Here is a 21573-nt window from a genome sequence, read left to right on the forward strand (position 1 = left end):
GCAGGAAACTTCTATTGACTTTACTCATTTTAACAGAGGAGTAACTTGAATGCCTTTTTATTTATGCTGATTAGTGCTTTAAAATAATTCCATCCCCTCTAATGCAGGTGTTAAGACCCCTTCCACCAGCAAGCAACTTCCACTCAAGTCAAGTCTCCTGTCACTGTATTTTTATTTCACTCTGAATTTGGCCCATTGTGTCAGTAAAAGTAAACACTGGAAAGGGTTAGAGTTTCATGCTGCTAAAACAAAATGGCCCTGTATTGCTGTAGTTACAGGGGGCTCTTCCTTGAACAGTGTTGTGTCTGTTCCCCTTGATACAGTGACCCAGCAGTAGTCCCCAAGCGGAAACATGCACTGGACTCACAATAGACAACATAATTTCAAGGTACTTTTTCCACGTGGCAGAACTGCATGTGTGTATCTGGGGGTTCAGTGTCTTACTGGGGGACTGTAAAGGAATCTGAACTTGTATTTATTTCTGCAATTTGTGAAGAATTAGCCTATTTTAAAGAAGTGCCAAAGTGTGGTCAGTGCTCTAACACGTAAAAGCTGGAGCATGCGTCTGATAGCTTGCCCTTTAAGCAGTCACTTTTATAAGTTTTGCCATTTACAGTAAGTGGAGGGAGGAGGAGAGCAGAGCTGCTGCTGGCAGGGTTAAGCACAGCTTCTTCCTGTTCACAGTCAGATGGATCCTTTTTGCCTTCTGAGGTGAGCCTCAAAATGGAGAATTTTAAGGGATCATGGACCACACTGTCAGACGAGGCTTCCTGCCTTGGTCAGGCAGCTTCCTAAACCCCTTTAAGACACATCCATCAGGAGTATGATTCTGCTAAATGTGTTCCCATCCCTGTCTTATTTCCCTCATCTGCAATGTAGATAGAGAGCAGGAACATACCGTTGTGATTTAACTGATACGTGTTCGAGAAATACCTGTCACCTCCCTACACAGGCCAAGCCAACCTCCTTGCATTTTCCACTTGCTAACAACAGCACTCAGAAGCTTTTAGACTTTAGAAGGGGGAAGGCTGGAGATGCAAAGGAATTACTGTGAGCTGACATGATCAATGGAGACATAAGCCAGGAAGAGTGGGATGAGATCTGGGGGGAAAAAGGCAAAAAAAAAAATTAATTAGCTTGAATCTGTGGAGAAATTCTTGCAGGGGAAGTTAAAGTCTCTATCAGAATAAAAGGAAAAAAGTTATTTTAATGGGTTTTCAAACAATTGTGGTAAAAAAGGCTGTAAGAAAGGCCTTGGTAAAAGCCAGGCTACGAAGCATAAAAGCCAGCTGGGTAAGAGGTGGAAAGGGTGCTAAAAGCAGGTAACAGTACCATGAGTGCAGCTAAAAGCAGATTAATGGGGACCCGAACACAGGTGAAAGCACCAGTGAGGATCCATCCTCTCTGTCTCCACAATCACATCAAAGAAATGCTGTAGGCAAATCTCAGCCCACAGCAGCTGTTAAGTGAATGGATATGCCTTTTTCCATCCTCAGCAATCATCAGAGAAACCCATCTCTTGGTATGGACCAGGGAAGGAAAAAACCCTCTGTTTGTAATTTAAGAATCATTCTGAATACCAAAACAAAAGGCATGCAGAAAGGGTCTTTTCTTAGTAGGTCCAACGGGTGGGGAAAATAAAGCAGTACCAGGCTCGTTAGAGGTTCCTGGCCCCTGGAGACAGTGGGTTTGTGATGGGGAAAAGCCGTGCATGCGTAACGCCAACACACCCGCCGCAGCCCAGCACGGCTCACGCTGTGGGCAGAAAGGGGGCAATCTCGCTTTGCTGTTCTGAAGAGGAACAGGCACACCGAGGTCTGGGGAAGGAGCAACTTTCAAAGACAGAAGTCTTGGATCAACCCTGTTACGGGTAAGGCCAGGCCTCTGTGGCGAAGTGATGCCCAGAGAAGATGGGTACCGGTACCAGCGCTGTGCACACCACTGGCACCCTGCCTGGGGGCTGCATGGCAGCTGGCTGTGGGGGCCAGCTGAGAGGGCCCTGCTTCACCCCCCGCACCTCCCACGGGCTGGCTTTTCCTAAAAAAAACCAACCCTAAAAAACCCAAAAAAGCAACCCCGCGCAGGGCCTGTGTGGGGAGCAGGCGGGCACCCGTGGCTGGAGGTGAGTGGGTGCCGGCTGGGGAAGGTGCCCAGGAGAGGGGCCGCTCCGTGCCCAGGGGCCGGCAGCTCTGCCCTCGGCAAAAAGACAGGCACCGCGCGAGGCCTGCGGCCCACGGCCGGTCACCCTCAGCCGCCCCCGGCCCCCCTGGGCGGCCAGGCCCCGCCAGGCGCCGGGCGGGCCCTCAGCGGGCCGGCGGGCCCGGTGGCGGAGGAGGCGCCGCGCCGCTGCCCCGCTCCTTTTCCTTCCTCCCTCCCTCCGCCTCCCGCGCCGCAGAGCGAGGCGGGCGGGCGGCCGGAGGAGGCGGCGGCGCGGCCGCAGGGACCCCGCCAGCCCCGGGACGCAGGAGGTACCGTGGCTTTGCTGCCGCTTCGGCCGGGCCGCCCCGCGGGCACCTGCCCCGCCGTGAGGGGAGGCGGCGAGGTGGGGGCTGCTGGGGCACGCCGGGGCTTTTCATGTGGAGAAAGCGGGGGGAAAAAAAAAGCTTTTTAAAAAGTTCGGAGGGAACTTTGTGGAGCAGCCAGCGCTGGCGGCGGCGGCGCAGCCCTCCCCGGTTAGGGCAGGCGGGAGACTGGCGGCCCCGCCCGGCTGCCCCGGCCCGGCGGGAGAGGGAACACCCGGGGCTCGCCCTGAGGAAAAACTCGCTTCCCTGCGAGCGGGGCCGGGCTGGGAGCGGCTCCCTCTGGCCTCCCCCTCCCCGAGGCTGGCTGGGGCTGGTTCCCCCGGCCCCGGGGGTGCCCGAGCGCGGCCCTCAGCCCCCGGGCTGAACTGGCAGAGAAGCGGCAACCGAAAAGTGACTGGAAAGGCTTCGGGGACACCCGGCGTCGAGGTGCAACGTTTCTCCTCAGCCGGCCGCTGTGGTGTGGGGAGAAGCGGGCTGCTTTGCCGCCTTCTGCGCAGGGCTGGCCAAAGGATGAGGGGAGCATGGCCCGGCGGGCATGGGGGTCCCCGGCGGGCATGGGGCAGGCCGCTGCGGTGCCAGGCCCGGCTCTCCCTGCCTCCCGCAAGGGCAAGCCAGCGGGCCCGCAGCGCCTTTCCATCCCCACGGTGTGGTGGGCCTCTCCAGGTCCATGGTGATTCCCGTCACCAGTGCCCAGCCCCAGGCTGGGCTTCTCAGAAGCAGCAGGTGTTTTGAGCAAAGAGCTGAGGTGTTGGCGGGGCTCTCGTGCGCTGGGAAGCAGTGTCGGGCAAGCCGTGGGGTTCCTGGGTGCCTGCTGCATGGGGTGAGGCTGGATGGGCTGGCAAAGCGGAGAGGAGGTGCTCGGGATGGTACAGGCACAGCTGGATGTGCTGGGACACAGCTGGCCATCGCTGCTCTCCCTCAGGAGAGAACCCAGGAATGTGTGAAACGGGGCATAAATCAGCATTCAGGTGCATTCTGTGTGGTCCTCCTCCTTCCGAATGAGATGCTGCAGAGCCCGTAGGATCCCTCTCCCAAAATCAAATTAAAACATGGTGTTTGCACGTTTTACGGCACTGTAGGGTTTTTCCTCTTATATACACAAAGGTCCTGAAATAGGGAAATACTGCTTACATGGGTGCTGTGTGGCAGTAAATCACTTGCCTACAGCATTTAGTGCCCTACTTGGAATTAAAGGGAACTGATGATCAAAACCACACTCTGATTTTTCCTGAAAGGTTTTTTTCCTTTCAGTGTATATGAGGAAAGTTTCATCCTGGGAATAAGCAGGGTAGAAAGCTAAAAATCAGGAGTGGGATGGTTTTCAAGCCTCTGTGTTCCACAGTGCCCCCCGCCCCCCCCCCCCCCCTTCAGTGTTTCTTGTGCAGTTGCTGTGAGCACACATGGTGTGCCTCTGTCATACAGCAAGGAAATGCCTCAGAAACCAGCATCTGCTAAAAAGAGCTAGTCTGTTGGTCTTTGCATGGGGAAGTATTTATTCTTACTGTAGCTGCTCAGTGCATTTACAGCCAGGGTGCAGGGAAGGCAGCTGCTGGAAGCATCACATCCCCTCCATTTTCAGAGTTAACAACCTGGGCAGCTTTTGGGAGGCATGAGAACCTCCCTGATACCTCTGCCTGGGGTATCACACCCATGGCATGGCAGAGATGTGGGGTCCCAGCACAGCAGCTGTGCCTGCCAGTGCGGCTGAGAGAAGCTCGGCCCAAGAGCTGAGCTGAGTCCGGTGGGAACTGGGCATGTTCTGGAGCAGAATCCGATCCTCCACCAGCATGGCCCAGTTCACCAGTTCGTGGGCTGGTTCTGAGCTTAGGGACCACCTCCATCTCAGCCTCCTGCAGCTATCCACAGCCTTCCCTCCTTGTGTGGGTGAAAGCTGCCAAATTCAGCCTCGTACATGTGCCCAGCTGCTGCTGCATTGGGGTGCGAGGTCTGCCGGGGCCTGACCTGGGAGACAAGCTGCTGCTGCAGTCTCTGATGGGGAGGGAGAGATGGATGCCTGGCAGCTCAGACATCGGTATCCATCTGGAGTTGTGGTCATCCCTCTGCAAAGAAGGTGTTTAGCTGTGGCATGTGTGTGAAAGTAAGTGCTTCACGTATCTTGGCCCAGGTCTCTCTGTCCATACCTTTGTTTGCCATATGGCACCCAAATTATTTTTCGTACCTCTGAAAAAAACCCAAAGAATCAAACTGGCTGTGGTAGCATCCGATGCCCAGAGTGCAGGGTGCAGGGGTGTGTGCAGTGCTTGGGGTGTGAGTTTTGGTTCCTGCTGCCAGGCACCACAAAGTAAAGGTCACTAGAAGTTGGATTTTGCTGTAAATGCACCTAAACTTCAAATATTTGCCTAGAAACAACTGATGAAGCATGCAGTGATTTTTAACGTTGGCTAGTGGTTAAAACTCTATGTAGCAAGGGAGGAGCAGAAAGCCTCCGGCAGAGTGGTGATGGATCAGTATATTTTTATATTCTGCTTGACCTTTGATCCCAAATCAGGAAGCTAGCTCTGCTCAGGGAAAGTTAGGGATATTCTTGGGCCTTGCTGACTGATGTGGGCGGTGGGTTACATGCTTTGCCAAATTAGAGCTTCTAATCAAAACTTCAGCATCACACTGATGAGGAAAACTTATTAATAAGTCAAAGATGAGGGGCATCATGTTACATCTGAGAGGCGTTTACTGACTGAAACCAAAAGCAGAAAATGAAGGAGCCCTGATGCTTGTTGGGTGCACACTAAAAATGCATCCTAGTTTTAACCTGTGTGGGAGATGCATTAAAAGAGAAAATTACTGGTGTGCAGCTTTGAAGAGGTAAGGAGTAGGAAATGCTTTGGGAGACTGAGCTGTGCAGTTTTCTGCTGGCTGTTACGCAAAGCAGTTCAGAAGAAGCCAACCATTAAAGAGGTCCTAAGGGCCTGATTTGCCTCCCTGAACATGTTTGAAGAAGCCTGATGCTTCTAGGATAGTAGAGTTCTCTAAAAGGACTGGACAAAGGCAAAAGGAGCTGGTGTGTTTCTCTTAGCTCTCTTTGCTTTTCTACAGAGGATTGTCTCAGTAACCACATCAGTATTTTTCAGTTTCTCACAGTGGAGTCTTACAAGAGCCGCAGTCTTCTCTGTGGATGGGAAGGGTTTTGAGGTTGCATTTAGGACATTTCCAGCTGCACTGCATGGTTTCAGTGCTCTGCCTTTACACTAGCCTGTGGAGAATCTGAAACTGCAGCTGTGACCCATGCCCACCCCCAATACCCTCTACCCAAAGACTGAGCGGCTTTGGCGGAGAAAAATTGGGAACATTATCTTTCTATAGTAGAGACATTGTTAGTCTCCTCTGTTAATTCATGTTATAGTCTTAACAAAACTATCATGAAAATAATTGTATTTATAGGATGATAAGTGCATTTCTGCAAAGTAACATTTAGACAACTGTGTCAGAGTGCAAAGGAGTAAGCATCTTGCAATTTCTATGCTAGAACGATTAATTTGTTTTGCTGTTGTTTTTTGAACAGAGTAAATGATATTTCTTCGGGATGGTGCTTACTAGCAGCCTCTCTGCTCCTGCGTTTACTTGACGGGGATCATTCAGCTTTGCCAACGCTATTCAGTTTTAAGTGCTGCAGAAAGTTTGTCTGTTGGATCTTCACAACTGCGACCCAGAATGTACTGGTGTGTGGGAACTGAGGAATCCGCAATTTGCAGAGAGAGCAACATGGATCCACAAAATGGTAAATAGGAGGATTTCTTTTCTTTCCTGTTCAAATTGGGAGTGAAAGTTTTTTAAAGTACTCAGTAGCTAGCTGCCACTGAGTTTCGCTGAAACTTAAACATATGAAAGATCTTTGAGCAATTTGAGCCCTAATCTTTGAAAGTTTACAGGGCAGAACAAGGAATTTTACTTCCGAGGAGAATGATGTTGAACTGCTCAGGTGATAAGAATAGCATTCCTCTGAAGACCGATTTTCTCCAAAGGCCTACGGAATTAGTCAATATATGTGTCACGTCTCACCAGTTCCTAAATATGTTTTACAAGATCTGTGCTTTTTCAGCGTGTGAATGCAAATATGTTCCCAGCCACTGCTGCAGTGTGTATTCAGGGTATGAAAGCTGCTAAAATCAGAGCGTCGTTTCTCAGGCTGAATAGATATTAACCTGCTCCAGTTTTACTGTCAGCTTTGATTCAGTGGCTTGCAGTGATTTATTGTTGGGCTAGATTAGGAGGTCTGTGTTTATGTAATGTAATAAAGCCATAGGTGGAAATGTCTCTTTCAGAAGGAACGTATGCTTCAGGTTGCTTCCTGTCGTTTTTTTTTGTGAACAGCCGAATTATTTCTGGATGATTTTTGTCACTGAAACCCTCAGCTCCTAGGCACTGCTGCATTTCTCTGAGTCAAAACCTAGTTATGTTTCTGCATCAAGAAATAGGCTTCTGGTTATTGTATAACGGTATTCCCCCCTTGCAACAAGCAGTTCATTAGGAGGCAGCATCTGCGTTTTGAGTGTGGGATGAAGGTGTGTTTGACGCTTTGTAGTGAGTAAGCAGGCTTCAGTAAAAGCTAATGTTTCTGCAGCCTTATTTTGGATTTTATCAGCAACTATGAAGCAAAACCTGATAGTTTATTCAGAGGCTGCCTTATCTTGTTTGAAGACGTTTCTCACCAGCGTCACAGGGAGCTCTGGGAACTCTTTCCTTTCTCTGTATGTATTCTGCTTATTCTGTGATACTGATTTTTCTGTTTGGTTTGGCTTTTGTTAATTAGCATTGTATCTTTCTATAATAATCAAGAGTATTTGGTTATTGAATATTCTTAAAGTTCTTTAATTCTCTCTTCTGAGTTTCTCTCTGGAAGAAATTATCTCCACTTGAATACTAAGCTATAAACCCTGAGAAGAATTTTAATCTGCACTAATGATTTGCAAGTGTTAAGAATTGCTAAATTTTGGTACTGCAATAGCAATTCACACTGCTTAAAAATACAGTAAATAAATTAGTTTATGAGTGAATGTGAAAGTGAAGTGAAAAGTAGAAGAGGTATATTTTCTACATTGTGAGTTCAGTTTTTCGTCTGAGAACTTTATTACATGTTTCTGTTATGTAAATATAATCAGTTAAACTGGTTAACTGGAAGCGTTACAAATCTTCCTGGTGTAACTCTTCTATACTTACATGTCTGGGTTAATTTATTTGATAAACAGTGTTGGAAGACTGGCAAAGAGATGCTAGGAAAGCTTAATATCCATACTTCCCTCGTGGATTTGCTTTTTATAAGCATACTGTACATGTTCAAACTCATTTTTATTTTGGGATTGTGTGAGTCCTGCCAAGAATAATTGTCATTAGCTAGCTGGTCCACTCCCTAAGTTAGCTGGTCCTTGTTCTGCATTTGGATCCTATTACACAGCTTGAACACAGGAACGCAGTGACTCATTCAGCCTCCACATTTGAACCTATTGTTTACGTGCATTTATTAACAATCTAGATGCAGCCTTCTGCTTCCATTCACGGGGAACCACTGGGAAGTGGAGTGAGATCACAGATAATTTCCTTAATGCTGATGACCTCATTAGTGCTCGCAAAGCTTAGGGTCTGTTTTTTTCGGGCAGGAAGGACAGGTGTGTGGATGTGAGAGGTTTAACAAACAGCACGGTGGTGCTTGTGGCACCGTGACAGGTCAGTTGGATCGGTGCAGCATTACAGCTGGAACAGTGCAGGAGGCACCTTCCAGCAGGTACCGTGTGTACCCGGTGCCTGGATCGTTTGAAAGCCTTGACATTTTTAGGGTTTTTTTTTCCTGACAGCTATACATTTAGCTAGGTCTTCATGTGGATAACAGGTTGACAGCATCATTGACTTTAGTTAGCAAATATAACATTTGATGCAAGGGCTCACCTGACCACTCGTGTCTCCTGCTGTTTCTCTTGGCTGCAGCAGTGATCGTGCCTGTGTCCCAGCAGGATGCCCATTTATCCTGAGAGCGGGCAAGCTGTGTTTCAAAACTGGACCCTCTCTACCTTCTGGGGAAGGTGCTGGGCTTGACTTGATGCTGGCCGAGCACGCTGATGCACAGAGAGGGTTTGTCGCTGGAGTGCAGAATAATGCTCCGTTTTGGGTGCAGTCAGCATCTCTTGCTTCCTCAGACCCTGCTTCCCCTCTCCTAGATTTGTTCATCCTGTCCTAATTGAAAGAAAGAAAGTGAGCAGAGATATGGGAGTGGCTGCAGTCTCTCATGAGGCATGGGGTTTCGTTTTTTTTAAACTTGGTTGAAGAGCTCTATGTAATGTAGTGGAGGTGACATAATATGAATCTTGTAGGGAATACAATGGAAGCCCAAAGATAACACTGTATGAATGCCTAGAACAGAATAGAAATTCATCTCCTTTCTGCAGGCTGGTTGGTTTTTTTGATTCTTACGAGATTTTACAGCTAGGATTTAATTCTCATATGAGTTTCTAGGAGACAGTTCAGCAAAGATGTAGAAAAGCAATCATTGTCTTCTGAAATGTAAGGGTAATTTTATTAAAGAGCTTATCGCTTTCGTACTGAGAGTTTTATTCAAAGTTGCAGAACGTTTGTACGCCACTTGTGTGTGTCTCGGAGGTAGAATTGGATTATCCTTCAAACACACCAGATGTCTCTTCTCTCCTGCTAAATCTAGAAATGAGCATTGAAAAGGGGTGTTATGTTGTAATATATATAATGTTATGTAATTAGGGACAACGATGCCAATGATACCTGTTTGAAATATTATAGTAGCTTTACAGATATTAACTGAATGAACCTTCATAACTACTTTTGAGGCAGATCTGTTGTAAGCTGGTGTCTTTCAACTGTCCAGGGAGGCACAGATAGACATTGCAGTATGCCTGGAAAAGTGACCTAAATATTAAAATGAAGGAGCAAACAAGTAATGAGTATATAGTGACTTCAGCTGGCATTTGGAGTGGACCAGAGGTTCTTCAAGCTTCAGAAGTGCTGTGGTGACCCTGCAGTTCACAGGGCTTTATATTTTATCAGAAAGACACTACCCAAGATGGTGGTGACCTTTGCAATCCTGTCTGGGCCATGGCTCAGCTCAGTGCTGACTTGGAGCGAAAGCTGCTGCCTGCAGCACCGCTTCCTGAATCATAGAAAAGTCCCCAGTGCAAGTAAGAAGAGCTTAACTGGAAGAGTTAAGAGTCATTTTAACAAGAGGGATTGCTCAGGAGCTAGTGCAATTTTATATGGAAAGTTTCACAATGGATTGAATGGTGACAGCTTAAGGTTAGCTAATAGCAAATGAAACAGCTTATTCTCTCGGGACATCACTTTGTGCATCCAGCGTCGCTGCCCTGTTTGCATTAGGGCAGGACGTTTGCAAATGTGGCTGGGGCAGCCATCCTAGGGTGGCAGTTTGAGGTGACGGGACTGCAGGTGGAGGGATGGAAACTTTCACAGAGCCTCTGCCCTTGCTCTCCATTTTGTGGATAAGCTGAGCCTTCCAGGCTGACAGTCTGGCAGTGTGAAATCCACTTAAAAAGATAAAAGTCTACAGGAAGAACCTGACTTCTTTATAACAATCAAAGCAGGCAGAGCTCACCCGCTCCTGGATGTGCATGTACATGGCCTCCAGATGAGACCTTTGCTGTCATTTCCTCATAGTTGTGCACAGTTGATTTGTTGCCTTAAATGTGAAGGGCAGAAACTTGCATTTGGTAGTGTTAATATCTTGCTTATAAATCTCTTCTGCTGAATAAAGGAGGAAGGGAAAATCAGGGTTGGCAGCACCACTGATATCACTTTGTTCTTCATGAAGTCACCATGTAAACCTTAAAAATCTTTACATCAGCTGTTCCCATGGGGCTAGGGCCAGCAGCTAGATCTCAGGGCATGTTGACTTAGCCCCATCTGTGGCACATTGTGCCGTATAACAGGGAAAAAGTACCTGCCCCCTCTGTCCTGCTTTTTCTACACATTGCCCTGTAGTAACATTACCCTGAATCTACTGTGACAGCGTGGCAGTGAGGACAAGGAGAGCATCTGGAAGGTGATCTGAGCGCACAGAGCACGAGAGACCTGTAAAGTGTGTTGGTTGCTTGAAGTTCTGTATAATCAAACTAAATGAGCCTTGAAGGTTTTCTGGTTTTCTTCCTGTTCATTAAGCTGTGAGCTAATTTGAGTCCAAACAGCAAATTGAAAGTTATTCCTACAAGAAAAAAAAAAAAAAGGGGGCAAAAAATGAAACGGGTATCTTATGTGAGTTAGTCTTACTGCATCATGCCCTGCAGAAGGAGAAGTAGGAAATGCTAGGCAGGAATAGGAAGTACACTAGTAAAGCAGTAATAGGCTTATATTTTTAAACATATTTAAATACACACTTCATACAGAAGTGGTACAGTTTCTGTACATGGGGCCAAAAGCTAATGCGGAAGGCTGGTCTGCAGCAGAAAATGTGTGTGGTTTAGCCTGCTCTCCCAGGCAGACTGTAGTAGAGCTGTGTATTGTACCTTCTCACCAAACTGAGCCTGCATTTCCAAAAAGGGCAATGAATGCTGGGACATTTACAATTAGGTGCCTAATTCAAGACACTCCGAACTAATTTTCAGAGTCTGGCTGCTAAGCAGTGTTCTTTAGACACACCCCTAGAAGATGTCCCTTGTGTTTTGAAACAGAGGCATCCAGAAGAACAATTTGCCTTTGAAAATGTCGTCTTCTGCGTGTCGAAAGTGGGAGTTTGGCTTGTGGGTGCTGCATCCTTCTGGAGTCAAGGAGGTATAAAGGAGCACTTAGGTCTTAGTAGTGGCAGGACCAGCTTTTTCCCAATAAATACTGTCAAAACCAGCCTGCTCTTGAACTTGAGGGCCATAGCAAGGAGGGCAGAGCTGCTGGGAGTGCCAGCAGTGCAGTGCAGACGTTGGGAAGCTAATTGAGTCCAACCTGAGAGCCAGTTTGATTTACAGACAGTAGTAAAGTGTTGATATTTATCTGAGCTGTATCTGGCATTGTCTGCTGCTATACAGCTTCATTTTTCTACCTTTCAGTTAAAATGTATTTGTGGTGTATTACATTAAAATGTAACTTGTGACAACTCTATCAAGAAGCCTGGGAAAAAAAAAAAGATAAGGTGATGAGGTAGTAAAGAAAATCCTGTACACAGGGACTCCTCGATGTGTAATTATAAGGTAGCTCTCAGGTGAGAGTTGATGTTGTGCTCATAGAACCATTGTCCTGTTTCAGTGAGAAAAAGCAATTGATTGTATTCACACCAGCTCAGTCTTTACCAGGCCTGTAATTGATTTATTTTTTTGTCAGTGATGTTGCAGGCGGTTTTATACTTGCATTAAAGAAAGTGCTATGAATTATTTTTTTTAATCCTCTCCAAAGCCTATGGGGGCCTTATCCAAACCCCATTAAAGTCTTTGCACTGACATAACAGGCTTGGATCAGATCTTCAGGGATCCTTACAGCATTAAGTCTGCGGTTTGTTTGTTTTTCATTTCTCTGATCGATAAAGGGGCTGCCAGGGCTCTGCTTGGCAGAAGGCAGCTAGCTGGGAGGAAATGTTTGCATTGCCGATGAGGGTGCGGGGGATGGATTTTATAACATTCAGCTCCCAGCTGCTGTATAGAATCATAGAATCACAGAATCATGTGGGTTGGAAAAGACCTTTAAGATCATCTCGTCCAACCGTTAACCCAGCAGTGCCAAGTCCACCACTAAACCATGTCCCGAAGCACCACATCTACACGTCTTTTAAATACCTCCAGACATGCTGACTTAACTGTGAACTCTGTCTCTTAATAGGAACTGTTTCAGATTTTACATCAAGTTAGGGTAATATATAATTCCTTTCCTTAATCCAAATCTGTGTGCTCATTAGTGGGTCAGAAGCTGGTTATTTGCATGATTATGTATCACCACAGCAGTACTAAGCTGCTGATAGTTTCACAACAGAAGTGTGTGCATGGTTTGAGTTTGAGCCTTGCTCTTACTCAGAGGGAGAACTTATAAAATAAGCCTTTAAGTGTTGAGGAAGGCCCTCAACCTTCAAAAAGCCCTCCTGCAGTCAGAGGGGCTCTGCGTGATGGCAGTTTCTGGTTCAAAAAAAAAAAAAAAAAAAGTGTGCTTTCAGAAATTACCAATTGCCTTCAAAACATGTACAACTACATGCAGGCAAACTCAGTGAGTCTGATCATGAATCTGAAATGGAGTCAGCAAGGACATACTCAGACCATGTTAAAGTATGGCAGTCAAAAAAGATTTCCATTGGACAACAGCAGAGCTGACATAGTAAAATCTCGGGGGTTATGCTGCATTTTTTGCAAATAGTTGATCCCTCCCAGTATGACAATTAGCCACCCTGTGCATGTTGGAAGAGAAGGCGAAACCCAGTGATGTCTTTGTAGATTATGTGTTTTTTACAGGTACCTGCAAGTGAAGGTGCCTAGACAGCCTTCCCTAGCCTGAGCTCTTCTGGTACAGGTACTTGTGGTGGTGGGACGTGTTGCTCCAGAGAGACAGACTTGTGGTCTGCCACGGAGCTGCACAGAGCAGTGTGAAATCTAGTGCAGGTCCTTTCTTTTTTTGGTTCACACTCTCTGGGTGGGGCGGGCAGCAGATCTGTGGTGAGCTTCAGGAACTTCTCGGCCGCAGACAAGCCCCATGTTGTGTCACCCAAGGGTGAAGGCAAGGGTCAGTCTGCTACAGGAAGGGCGGGAGGAAGGCAAAGGGTGAAAGGAGCAGGGAGCTGGGGTTGGTAGCTGGAGGAGCAGCTTAATTTTGTTTCTAATTGTCAACATAACGGCTCCCAAGCATAAAGGTTGGCATTTTGGATACTGCTGGGGAAAGCTTAGTCTCAGGCTGTCCACAGCTCCTTTTCAGTGCGTAGTTGAAAATCATGGAAAAATAACGAACCGAAGCAGTGATTCAATCAAGAAGTCTGGATAAATTTAGCTCAAATATTCTTGGTATGTTTGTGGTCGCTGTGGAAATTACATCACTGCTTGTTTTAATGATCAGAGTATCGCTTGGAAAACTGGCATGGCTACCCGAGAAGAGCTCAAAATGAAATCTTTTAAAAGCATGTATGTCTTTGGAATTGCTTCACCTGCAGTTAGTTGGTTTTGGAGTTATTTGTTTTATTCCCGAGACTAGAGGTTATTGCTGCTTAACTGAAAAGCCACAAGGTTTAGAGCTGATACACTCTGCAGTGTGATTATTGACTTCACATAAAAATTCTGTCTGGGGAGTAAAATTCAGAAAGAGTGCTGGTAATTGCTGAAGACAAGACCTCCTCCAGAATCTGCCTGCATGTCTTTCTGTCTTGCACATCAAAGAGCCTTTGAAAATGCTTTTATTTTTGCATCAAACAGGAACTTCTGTTTTTTATTCCCCCCTCCTAACACTAACGGACAGGATCCCTTTTCAGATCTCATGTAGCTTGAAAAACAAGAATGTCTAGCTCCTCAAGTGGGCTTGTAATCATGGTCACAATTCTCCAATGTTTTGCACCTTGGACCTTTCATGCAATGGCAGCGTGGCAATAAAAACTATCAAATCAAAGTCATTTGCATGGATTGGACCAGGTTCTCAGGTGCAGTGGATCAGAGTTCATCAGAGGTTGGTGGGAAGGGGATGAAACAGACCTTGCCTGATTTTGCTGTCTCTGCCTTGGAGCAGCCACCTAAAAATGCCGTGGAATGCAGTGGGTTCACAACATGTACCTTCATTTGAATGCATCCTCCCAGGCAGAGTCCTTGTCCTCTGTCCACTGAAATGAATGCTGATATTCCCAGATGTCAGGAAGACAAAAAGGAAATACTTCTGCAAATGCAGGCACTTCTGCTGCTTGTAGGTTTTGTCACAAGTGAGGGAAGGTTTTGCTTTTTTTGGTAGCCCCTGTTAAAGCTTTGGCAGTGCATTGCTATGCAGCCTGGTTGAGGACCAGCACTGTCTGGGCCAACAGCAGAAGTCTTTTCATCAGGCTTTCTCTTCTGCCTCAGACACAGCTGTTAAGGTGATCTTCCCTCTTAAATTCTCTGTCCCAGAAACCGGCATCTCAGAGGATCTGCTCCTACTCACATGGAAGCTGGTGGAAGTGTGTGCTCACATTGAGTTCAGTAGAAGCTGGAGTGGAGCCTCGCATTATCCACTAGTTTGGGTGTTGGTTTTTTTTTTCTTTTCTTTTCCTTTCCAGACTATTATATTAATCTCTTTCCTCTGATGTTCTTCCCAGCTCTGTGCTTCCCTTGGCTCTGCTGTTGCCAAATTGCCTGTTCAACACTCTTGATGCCTAACAGTATCCAATATCTTGATTGCATTTTCTTTTCCTCTGCATGCAACACTTTTACCTAAACTAGAGTCGTTATCTTGGTGATAAATGAGAAGTGAGGGCAGTAAAGAATAAGGTGTTTTATTGGGCTAGCAGGTACAGTTAAAGAAGCACATTGAACTGTGTCTAACATGCTAAGCTTGGATTTTGCTGCAAGGGGTGTTTACCTCCTGAAATCTCTTGAAAGGCTCTTTCCCTTAGATGTGTCTGCTTTTCCTTAGATCTATCAGTTTGTTTAATAAAAGGTATTCTCTTTTTCTACAAACTTCCCTCAAAGTAGCCTGTGGAGCTTTAATTGTCTCATTATGACTGTTAGTGCTTGGTAGCTGGGTTAGCTTCTGCACATCAGTAATGTGGGAACACAGGCTGTAGGGCTGGAAGGAGTGTGGGGAGGTCAGTGTTCTGGTGTCCCCACTCCTAAACCTTATGCAAGGCCTGTTTTAACCAGGTTGGCTTGTCTGTTGCTTCTGCTTTTTCTGGAAGACTGTTCCAGAGCCTCTTTTCTCCCACATTTTAAACTTTCTTCTAATTGGCAGCCAAAATGGATTCATACCCTGTACATAATAGCTCCTCTTCTTCCCAGATATCTCCCTCTGGATGTATTTATAGACAGTACTCCCATCCCTGTCCAGCCTTCGTTTTTCCAGACTCAAAAAGCCAAACTCTTTTCATCTGTAGTCTTATAATTAGACGATCCATTTCTTTGATTATTCTTCTCTGCCTCTTTTAGATTCTCTTAATTTTCCTTGAACATGATAAACTGGAGTCATGCAAGGTATTTTACAGATCTTTTTAATGTTGTCTTCCCTTTTTTTTCCTCCTCTCTGACTAGCCTTTCCAAAATCTTCCTACATCGCAGATCTGTAAGAGACCTGCTGTGCTCCTTGGGGAAGGGAGGAGGGACACTGGTAGCCACATAGGTGACAGCAGCTACCCAGGACCCCTGCCATGTGATGGAGGGGTGGAAAATTAGGTTTGCTGCTGTGGCCCAAGGGGTCCTGATGGAGCAACTATGAGCTTCATCCTACCACTTTCACCAGCTTTCTCTGAAGGCCCCACTAAGGTTTGTCTTTCCCGGTAGCATCTGTGGAGTTTCATGGGGCTGGAGGGACGCTGCTTCTGTGCTATTATTTTTGACCAGCAGTTGGGTTGCAGTGTTGTAAATGGGTTTTCCATTTAGGAGGGTGTTTACGTGTGTTATGAAAGTGAAACATAAGCTTAGGAGCTGCTTTTCTCAAGCTGTGGAGTTGCTGGATGTGTCTTTGATAGAGCCAGTAGAGGACTTGGACTCAGAAGAGACAAAGAGACCTGGGTAGAGACCTTGGGCTCATCCTCCTCCCCTCGCATGCACACAGGGAGTCCGTCCCTGAACTCTTCCAGATGTAACCTCTCACAGCTGGGACTCGCAGCATTTGCTTCTTTCTAAAGCTAGCTTTAAATAGATGTCTAAGGAGGATGTAGCAGAAGGGAGCTGGCCTTGAACTGGTGCTTCCCCAGTTTGAAAAATTAATGACTTCTTTTAGAAGAATGTAGAGCAAATTATTTCTTTGAAAGAGAGAAAACACTGCTGCGTGGAATTTTTCTCCTTCTGATGAAAGCTTGAACATTAGGGAAGAGGAAAAGTTTCAAAGGAAACTGAAGTTATCCATGAAATTTTATTTTATGAAGTTTCAAATGAAATCCAGTCTTAGTTTGGTTTCATGGCTACAATATTTGATTCAGTTGGACAGGAATGGTCTCACTAGAGACACCTTTCATCATTTAATAATCCTCTCTTTCCAGCCATGCCTGGAAATGAACACGAAGAAAATCCAAAAGCATAGTCATGCTTTTGCATGCTTAATGTATATCTTCCAATGTAAAATTTGGAAAGCAAGAGTGGCATAGCTGGCCTTGCATGCAAAAACATATTTCTGAATGATTCAAGCTGTAGGACTGGAACCAAATTACTGAGGCCAAAAAAGACAAAAATAGAAACTTTCACTTAGAGCTGAGTCATTTGTATTTTCGATACAGCAGTTGGCACTCTGGCCGTTTGGAGCTCTCTTGGTTCCCTCAATCTCTATCCCTGGGGGGTGGAAATTAACACCATCAGTGTTCTTTGTGGTCTTTGCTGATCCTTTGTGCCCCAAAGAGGGAATTTCGGGAGGGACGTGGGGTAACCCTTTCTCTGTGCGAGCTAGCCTTTGCCTTGTGCTTGCCGGAGGTTGTCACCGTTCTGTTCCTTCCCTACCCAAAACTTAGTAGTGTGTCCAGCAGTGATGGTGGTGCTTTCATGAGACAACCTGACCACTGAGAAATATGTTGTGGCCACGGATGCTCTGAGTGCTCCTACAGTTCAAAAAGGATGAACATGTGCACGTAAAGCTGCTTAATCCTCAGGGGAGAGAGTAAAAGCATCACTGTCATCAACAGTGGCCCAGTTCATTGTGCTGGTAAGCTGGCGATGGCATAGTTAGCAAAGGGCTGCCTGCTTGTGTTCGGTTCTCAGCCGCTTGGTGAAAAACCAAAAGGAGAAGAGAGGGGAGGAGGCAACAGCCCTATGTTTGCCGTTGGCTGCTGCCATTTTTTTCGGGATGTGGAGGTTGTCTTGTTATTATCTATTGCAGCTAAGGAAGCTTTCTTTATAAATGGAGAGGGTGAAACTAAAGGTGGGGGGTGGAGCAATAGGAGTCTTGTGTGCTGGTATGCACAGCCTGACAGGGATTTGTGTAGGCTTTATCAGTACACAAGGCGCTGGCTGCAGCCCCCAGAGACCAAGCGTGAGGAGGGGGTCCCAGTCATGGTGCTGATGAGCTGTCTCTGCTCTGACTCTGTGATCACAGTCCTGCTGCCCCTCTTGCATCATGTATAGCCCAGGCAGTAGAAATGGTGCGTGCACTTAAAAAAAAAAAAAAACAGTGGGGAGCATCATGTCTAAAGTAGAGCTGTTGTCTTGCAGGGTGCAAGAAAAGAGGCATATCCCAAGCTACTACATGTAGTATTCTTACACATATCACTTGTAGTAGCCCTTGTTCCTTTTTCCTGGATAGCTGTATCGATCGTGACCCCGAAGCTATCTTGCACTTTCCAATGTGATTTGCACACTGACATGATGAGTTTGCTCTGACAGTCATATTCCAGTGTGTAATTCTTTGTGGTCTCTCTAACCTCCCTCCTTGCCTTGTAATGACTTTGTGTAGCCTCTTTTGTACTTCAGCAAAGTAAGAACAACCAGCTTGGTTTCATTTTAACTTCTTGGACAATACAAATAATTTCCAGAGTCCCAGGCCTCTGCAAGGCACACAAAAATGCAGGAGCCTGCTCAGATCTGGTAGAGCTTTTCAGCCTCAGCTCAGTCCTGGCTCTGGCATACAAACAGACAGCTTCACACAGCCATTCAGGCATCTGTGATATTGCCCACTAAAGTCTGCCGAGTCTCAGTGATACTAGTATCTGGGGCTTTTCTGTCCCCTTTTCCCCCATTGTCTTGGATGATGAAGAAATGATTGTGTAAGTGTGGAGCTAAAGCCTTTGGAGGTGTCTGGTTTTTGTCAGTCAGTTCTGGAGCCCCTTAGAAAGGCAGGAGTCCAGAGCATTTTTCCATCCGGGACTTATTATTTTCCTTTCAGGTTTGCATTAGCAAACACGTTTTTCCTTGCAGGTTAATAGTGTTTCTAAATAGAAAATTTCCAATGGCTGTGGTGATAATTGGTCACTTTGCATGGCTGTACCTAAAATTGTCAGCATGCCCTTTACAAGATCCTCTGTGCTTGCTGGAAAATGTGTAATGCAGATCGGCACTTCGCGTGAGTGGTACTGGCATGTAAACAATTTAAAAATAATTCCAGATTATGCAATAATAGTGAAAAAGATCCCTTCAGTGCTGGATTTTTGTCTTTGAAGCATTCTTCTGTGGTTTAGATCTGGTCTTTTGTAGGGTTGTAAGTTTCCTTTTGGGGCAGTGAGCATTGGTTATAAGCTGTGTTGTAGATGCGGGTGTCTTTTGTACTCAATACATCATCTTTTCCACTGCCTTGGCAGAAGGATCTTAGTGCAGAGCCACTCCTTTAATTAGCTGAAATAATGGATGTTTGTGTGAAATGGAACCACAAAAAATAGACAGAAAAAGTGTGTGGAGGGTTTCCACTGTCCTGAGAAGCTGGCACATCTCACTTGTTGTGAAGAGATACTAATCAGGGTCAGAGGGACATGGCCCAGTTCTGGTGGTGTCTCTCCAGTGAGGATGCTGAATTTCCCAGATAAACCATCTTGTTATCGCTGGGTTGGATTTACCCTAACTTCCTTTCCTTCCTTGACTTCTCACAGCGGGGTTTATAAGTGGTTCTGACCATTTTTGAATCCTTCTGGGGACATTTTCTAGCAGAATTGGTTGAGCCATATGTATTTTGCCTAAATCTTGCTGCAGGACCCTCCTTTGAATGGTTCTGGGCCAAGTCCTGGCTGTGGACTGAGGGAATCTGGGCAGGTGGGGGGAACAGCTTCCCTCCTGGGTCTGTGACTTTATCTTTTAAGAAATGAATGAATTGAATGAATGAAATCTTGTGACTTTTTTTTAAACAACAAATGAAACCCTGTTTTAAAGTGGTGTCATCTAATCAGAGAAGGAACACAAAAGGTAGCTGTTTCATAAAGCAGTTTTACTGACTTGAGCTGACTTTAAAATCTTAATCTTTTTTTTTTTTTTTTTAAATTAAAAACCCTAGGATTTGGGGGTTTCTGCCTGGTTTAGGATGGGAAATATTTTTCAGTATCTCAAAGATTTCTAGAGGACTGAAAAATTTTTCTTACCCATCTAAGTGGAAAGAGCAATGTAGGAAAGATCCATCCTTTGAAATCCCTGGATGCTTCCCGTTGGCTGTTGTTCAGTTTAGGCTGAAGTTTGTCAAAGCAACAGAAGATACACGAGCCTGTTACAAAGACTCAGAAATAACGTGGCTTTCCATTAATTTCGCAAACCAGCTGGCCAAAGCTTCTGTAGAATAGTATTGAAAAATATTCAGTGAACTTGTGAGTTTTTAAGCATTTGGGGGGGTTGGCTTTAAATATTCGGTACATCTTAAACCTCATCTCTGTCCCATTTTTTTATTTGCTTTGTGGCAGCACTCAGAAGTCAAAATGGCAAAAGATTAAGCTGGTAAAGGTTAGCTGTAGCCATCTGGTGCTGTTGAGGAATTAATGTCTGAGCTCAGCCCAGAGAGGCAGCCTCCCTGCCCACCCCCATCCTCAGATCCTCTCTGAACCAGAGGCTTAGATTTCACTGTAATGGGACATAGAGATGAAAATAACTGTCAAGGCTAAAATGTAGTGGTTCATTCAGACAAAGAAGCAGCCAGCCAGCCAAAAGACATTTACATCCAGTGGCCACTATAAGAGCTGCTTGTGCTGAGCAGAGGTGGGTGGCTAAGTCCAAGGAATTAATAGCTTAATTGAGCATCACTGAATGGGATGCTATGTCAAAGTCATCGTTTTGATTTGCTCCTGTCTCTGGAAATACCTGCACACATTATGACAAGGTCAGTAGCAGTTTTAAAGTTTTATTATTATTGTAATTCTGGTTTGGAGTAAGTTAGCTTCCTGCCCTGTTTTATCTGGTGTTAAGCATCTCATTTATATCTTTCTCTGCTAAATAAAAATATCCTAGTTAGTTGCCAAAGAACTCCTACTTTATCAAAGGGACTAATGTAGCACTTACAAATTCTGTGAGTTTGTATGTCAGAGACAGGAATGCAGTGATTTGGGATGTAAAGATGATAATCATCTACACAGTGTGCTGTTTTGTTACGCAGCCGTTTGCTGATTCACAGCATTGACCTGCAAACCCCCCCTCACCTTTTTGCTGATAATGGCATACTGTCAATTTAGAAATTTTAGATTTATTTTTTTTCACCTGCTGTAATAACAAGGCCTGAGGCAGGGTATAACTACATATATCTCTGAAATTCTCGTGGTACCCTTTATTATTGATAAGACTTATTTTTGTTTTGTTTCTCTGGGCTGGAACAGCAGTCTGTTGCACTTTAAGATTGACTCTTTTGTAACCTTTGAATGGCAATAAGGTGTCACTGCTTTTTTTATTGACAACCTCTGCCTCCATTGGAATATTTTTTTAAAAGAAAATTAGTCTCGCCCTAGCTGTTGTAAAAGGCTGTTACTGCAAAGCCAAACTTAAAAGGTACTTCCAAAGTATAAAACATAGAAATCAGGAGTGGGTAATATTTCCAAAGTTAGTTGCTTTGATACGAGCTGTTAGGTGGCATGAGGAATAGATGAAGAATGTGGTTTTAGTGTTGGCAAATACCTCCCATTTTCCCCTTACAAACAGCGCTTGGCTTGCTTACATTCATTAGTAGAAAGCGAGCAAAGAAAAGAAGCCATGGATCCATGGAGAACTTAAACAAATAGGATGTGGAGATAAGGGACTGAATGATAGGGAGTAAATCCCATGGCCTTATTTTCACTGACATTCAAACACATTAGAGAAATGAAACCACACCATACCACCTCAGTTCAAATAGGCTTCATTCATCTGCTTTCCTGCAGCGAGCTCAGAAGAAGGGTGCTGATTTGGGGCAGTGCTTTTAGATGAACCTGTGCCGACACAGGAATATTGTCCCAGATCTGTGTGCAATAAAGCAAAAACTAAAGGAAATCACAACAGATGTGTAAGAGTTTCTGGAGTTTCTAGTAGCCTTTTATTACAGGAATTTATTACAAGAAGTACTGCTAGAATGT

At 45.4% G+C, this 21573-nt stretch overlaps 1 protein-coding gene across 3 annotated transcripts in view; it reads left to right on the forward strand.

The window, feature by feature from the left end:
• The first annotated feature begins 32 nt into the window (after positions 1-32).
• LRRK1 (leucine rich repeat kinase 1) overlaps positions 33-21573 on the forward strand; it is an 84951-nt gene continuing 63410 nt past the window's right edge. The window contains exons 1-2 of one of the 3 annotated variants that reach the window (XM_080397554.1): positions 33-2468; positions 6043-6258. In XM_080397554.1, the coding sequence (XP_080253680.1) occupies positions 6192-6258 (67 nt within the window). In that variant the 5' untranslated portion in view covers positions 33-2468; positions 6043-6191. Of the gene's footprint in view, positions 6259-6464; positions 20355-21573 lie in introns of those variants that run through there. The other 2 variants (XM_080397557.1, XM_080397555.1) reach the window with 2 other exon arrangements.

The sequence above is a fragment of the Falco punctatus genome (genome assembly GCF_963210335.1).
Source record: "Falco punctatus genome assembly, chromosome: 7".
Lineage (NCBI taxonomy): Eukaryota > Metazoa > Chordata > Aves > Falconiformes > Falconidae > Falco > Falco punctatus.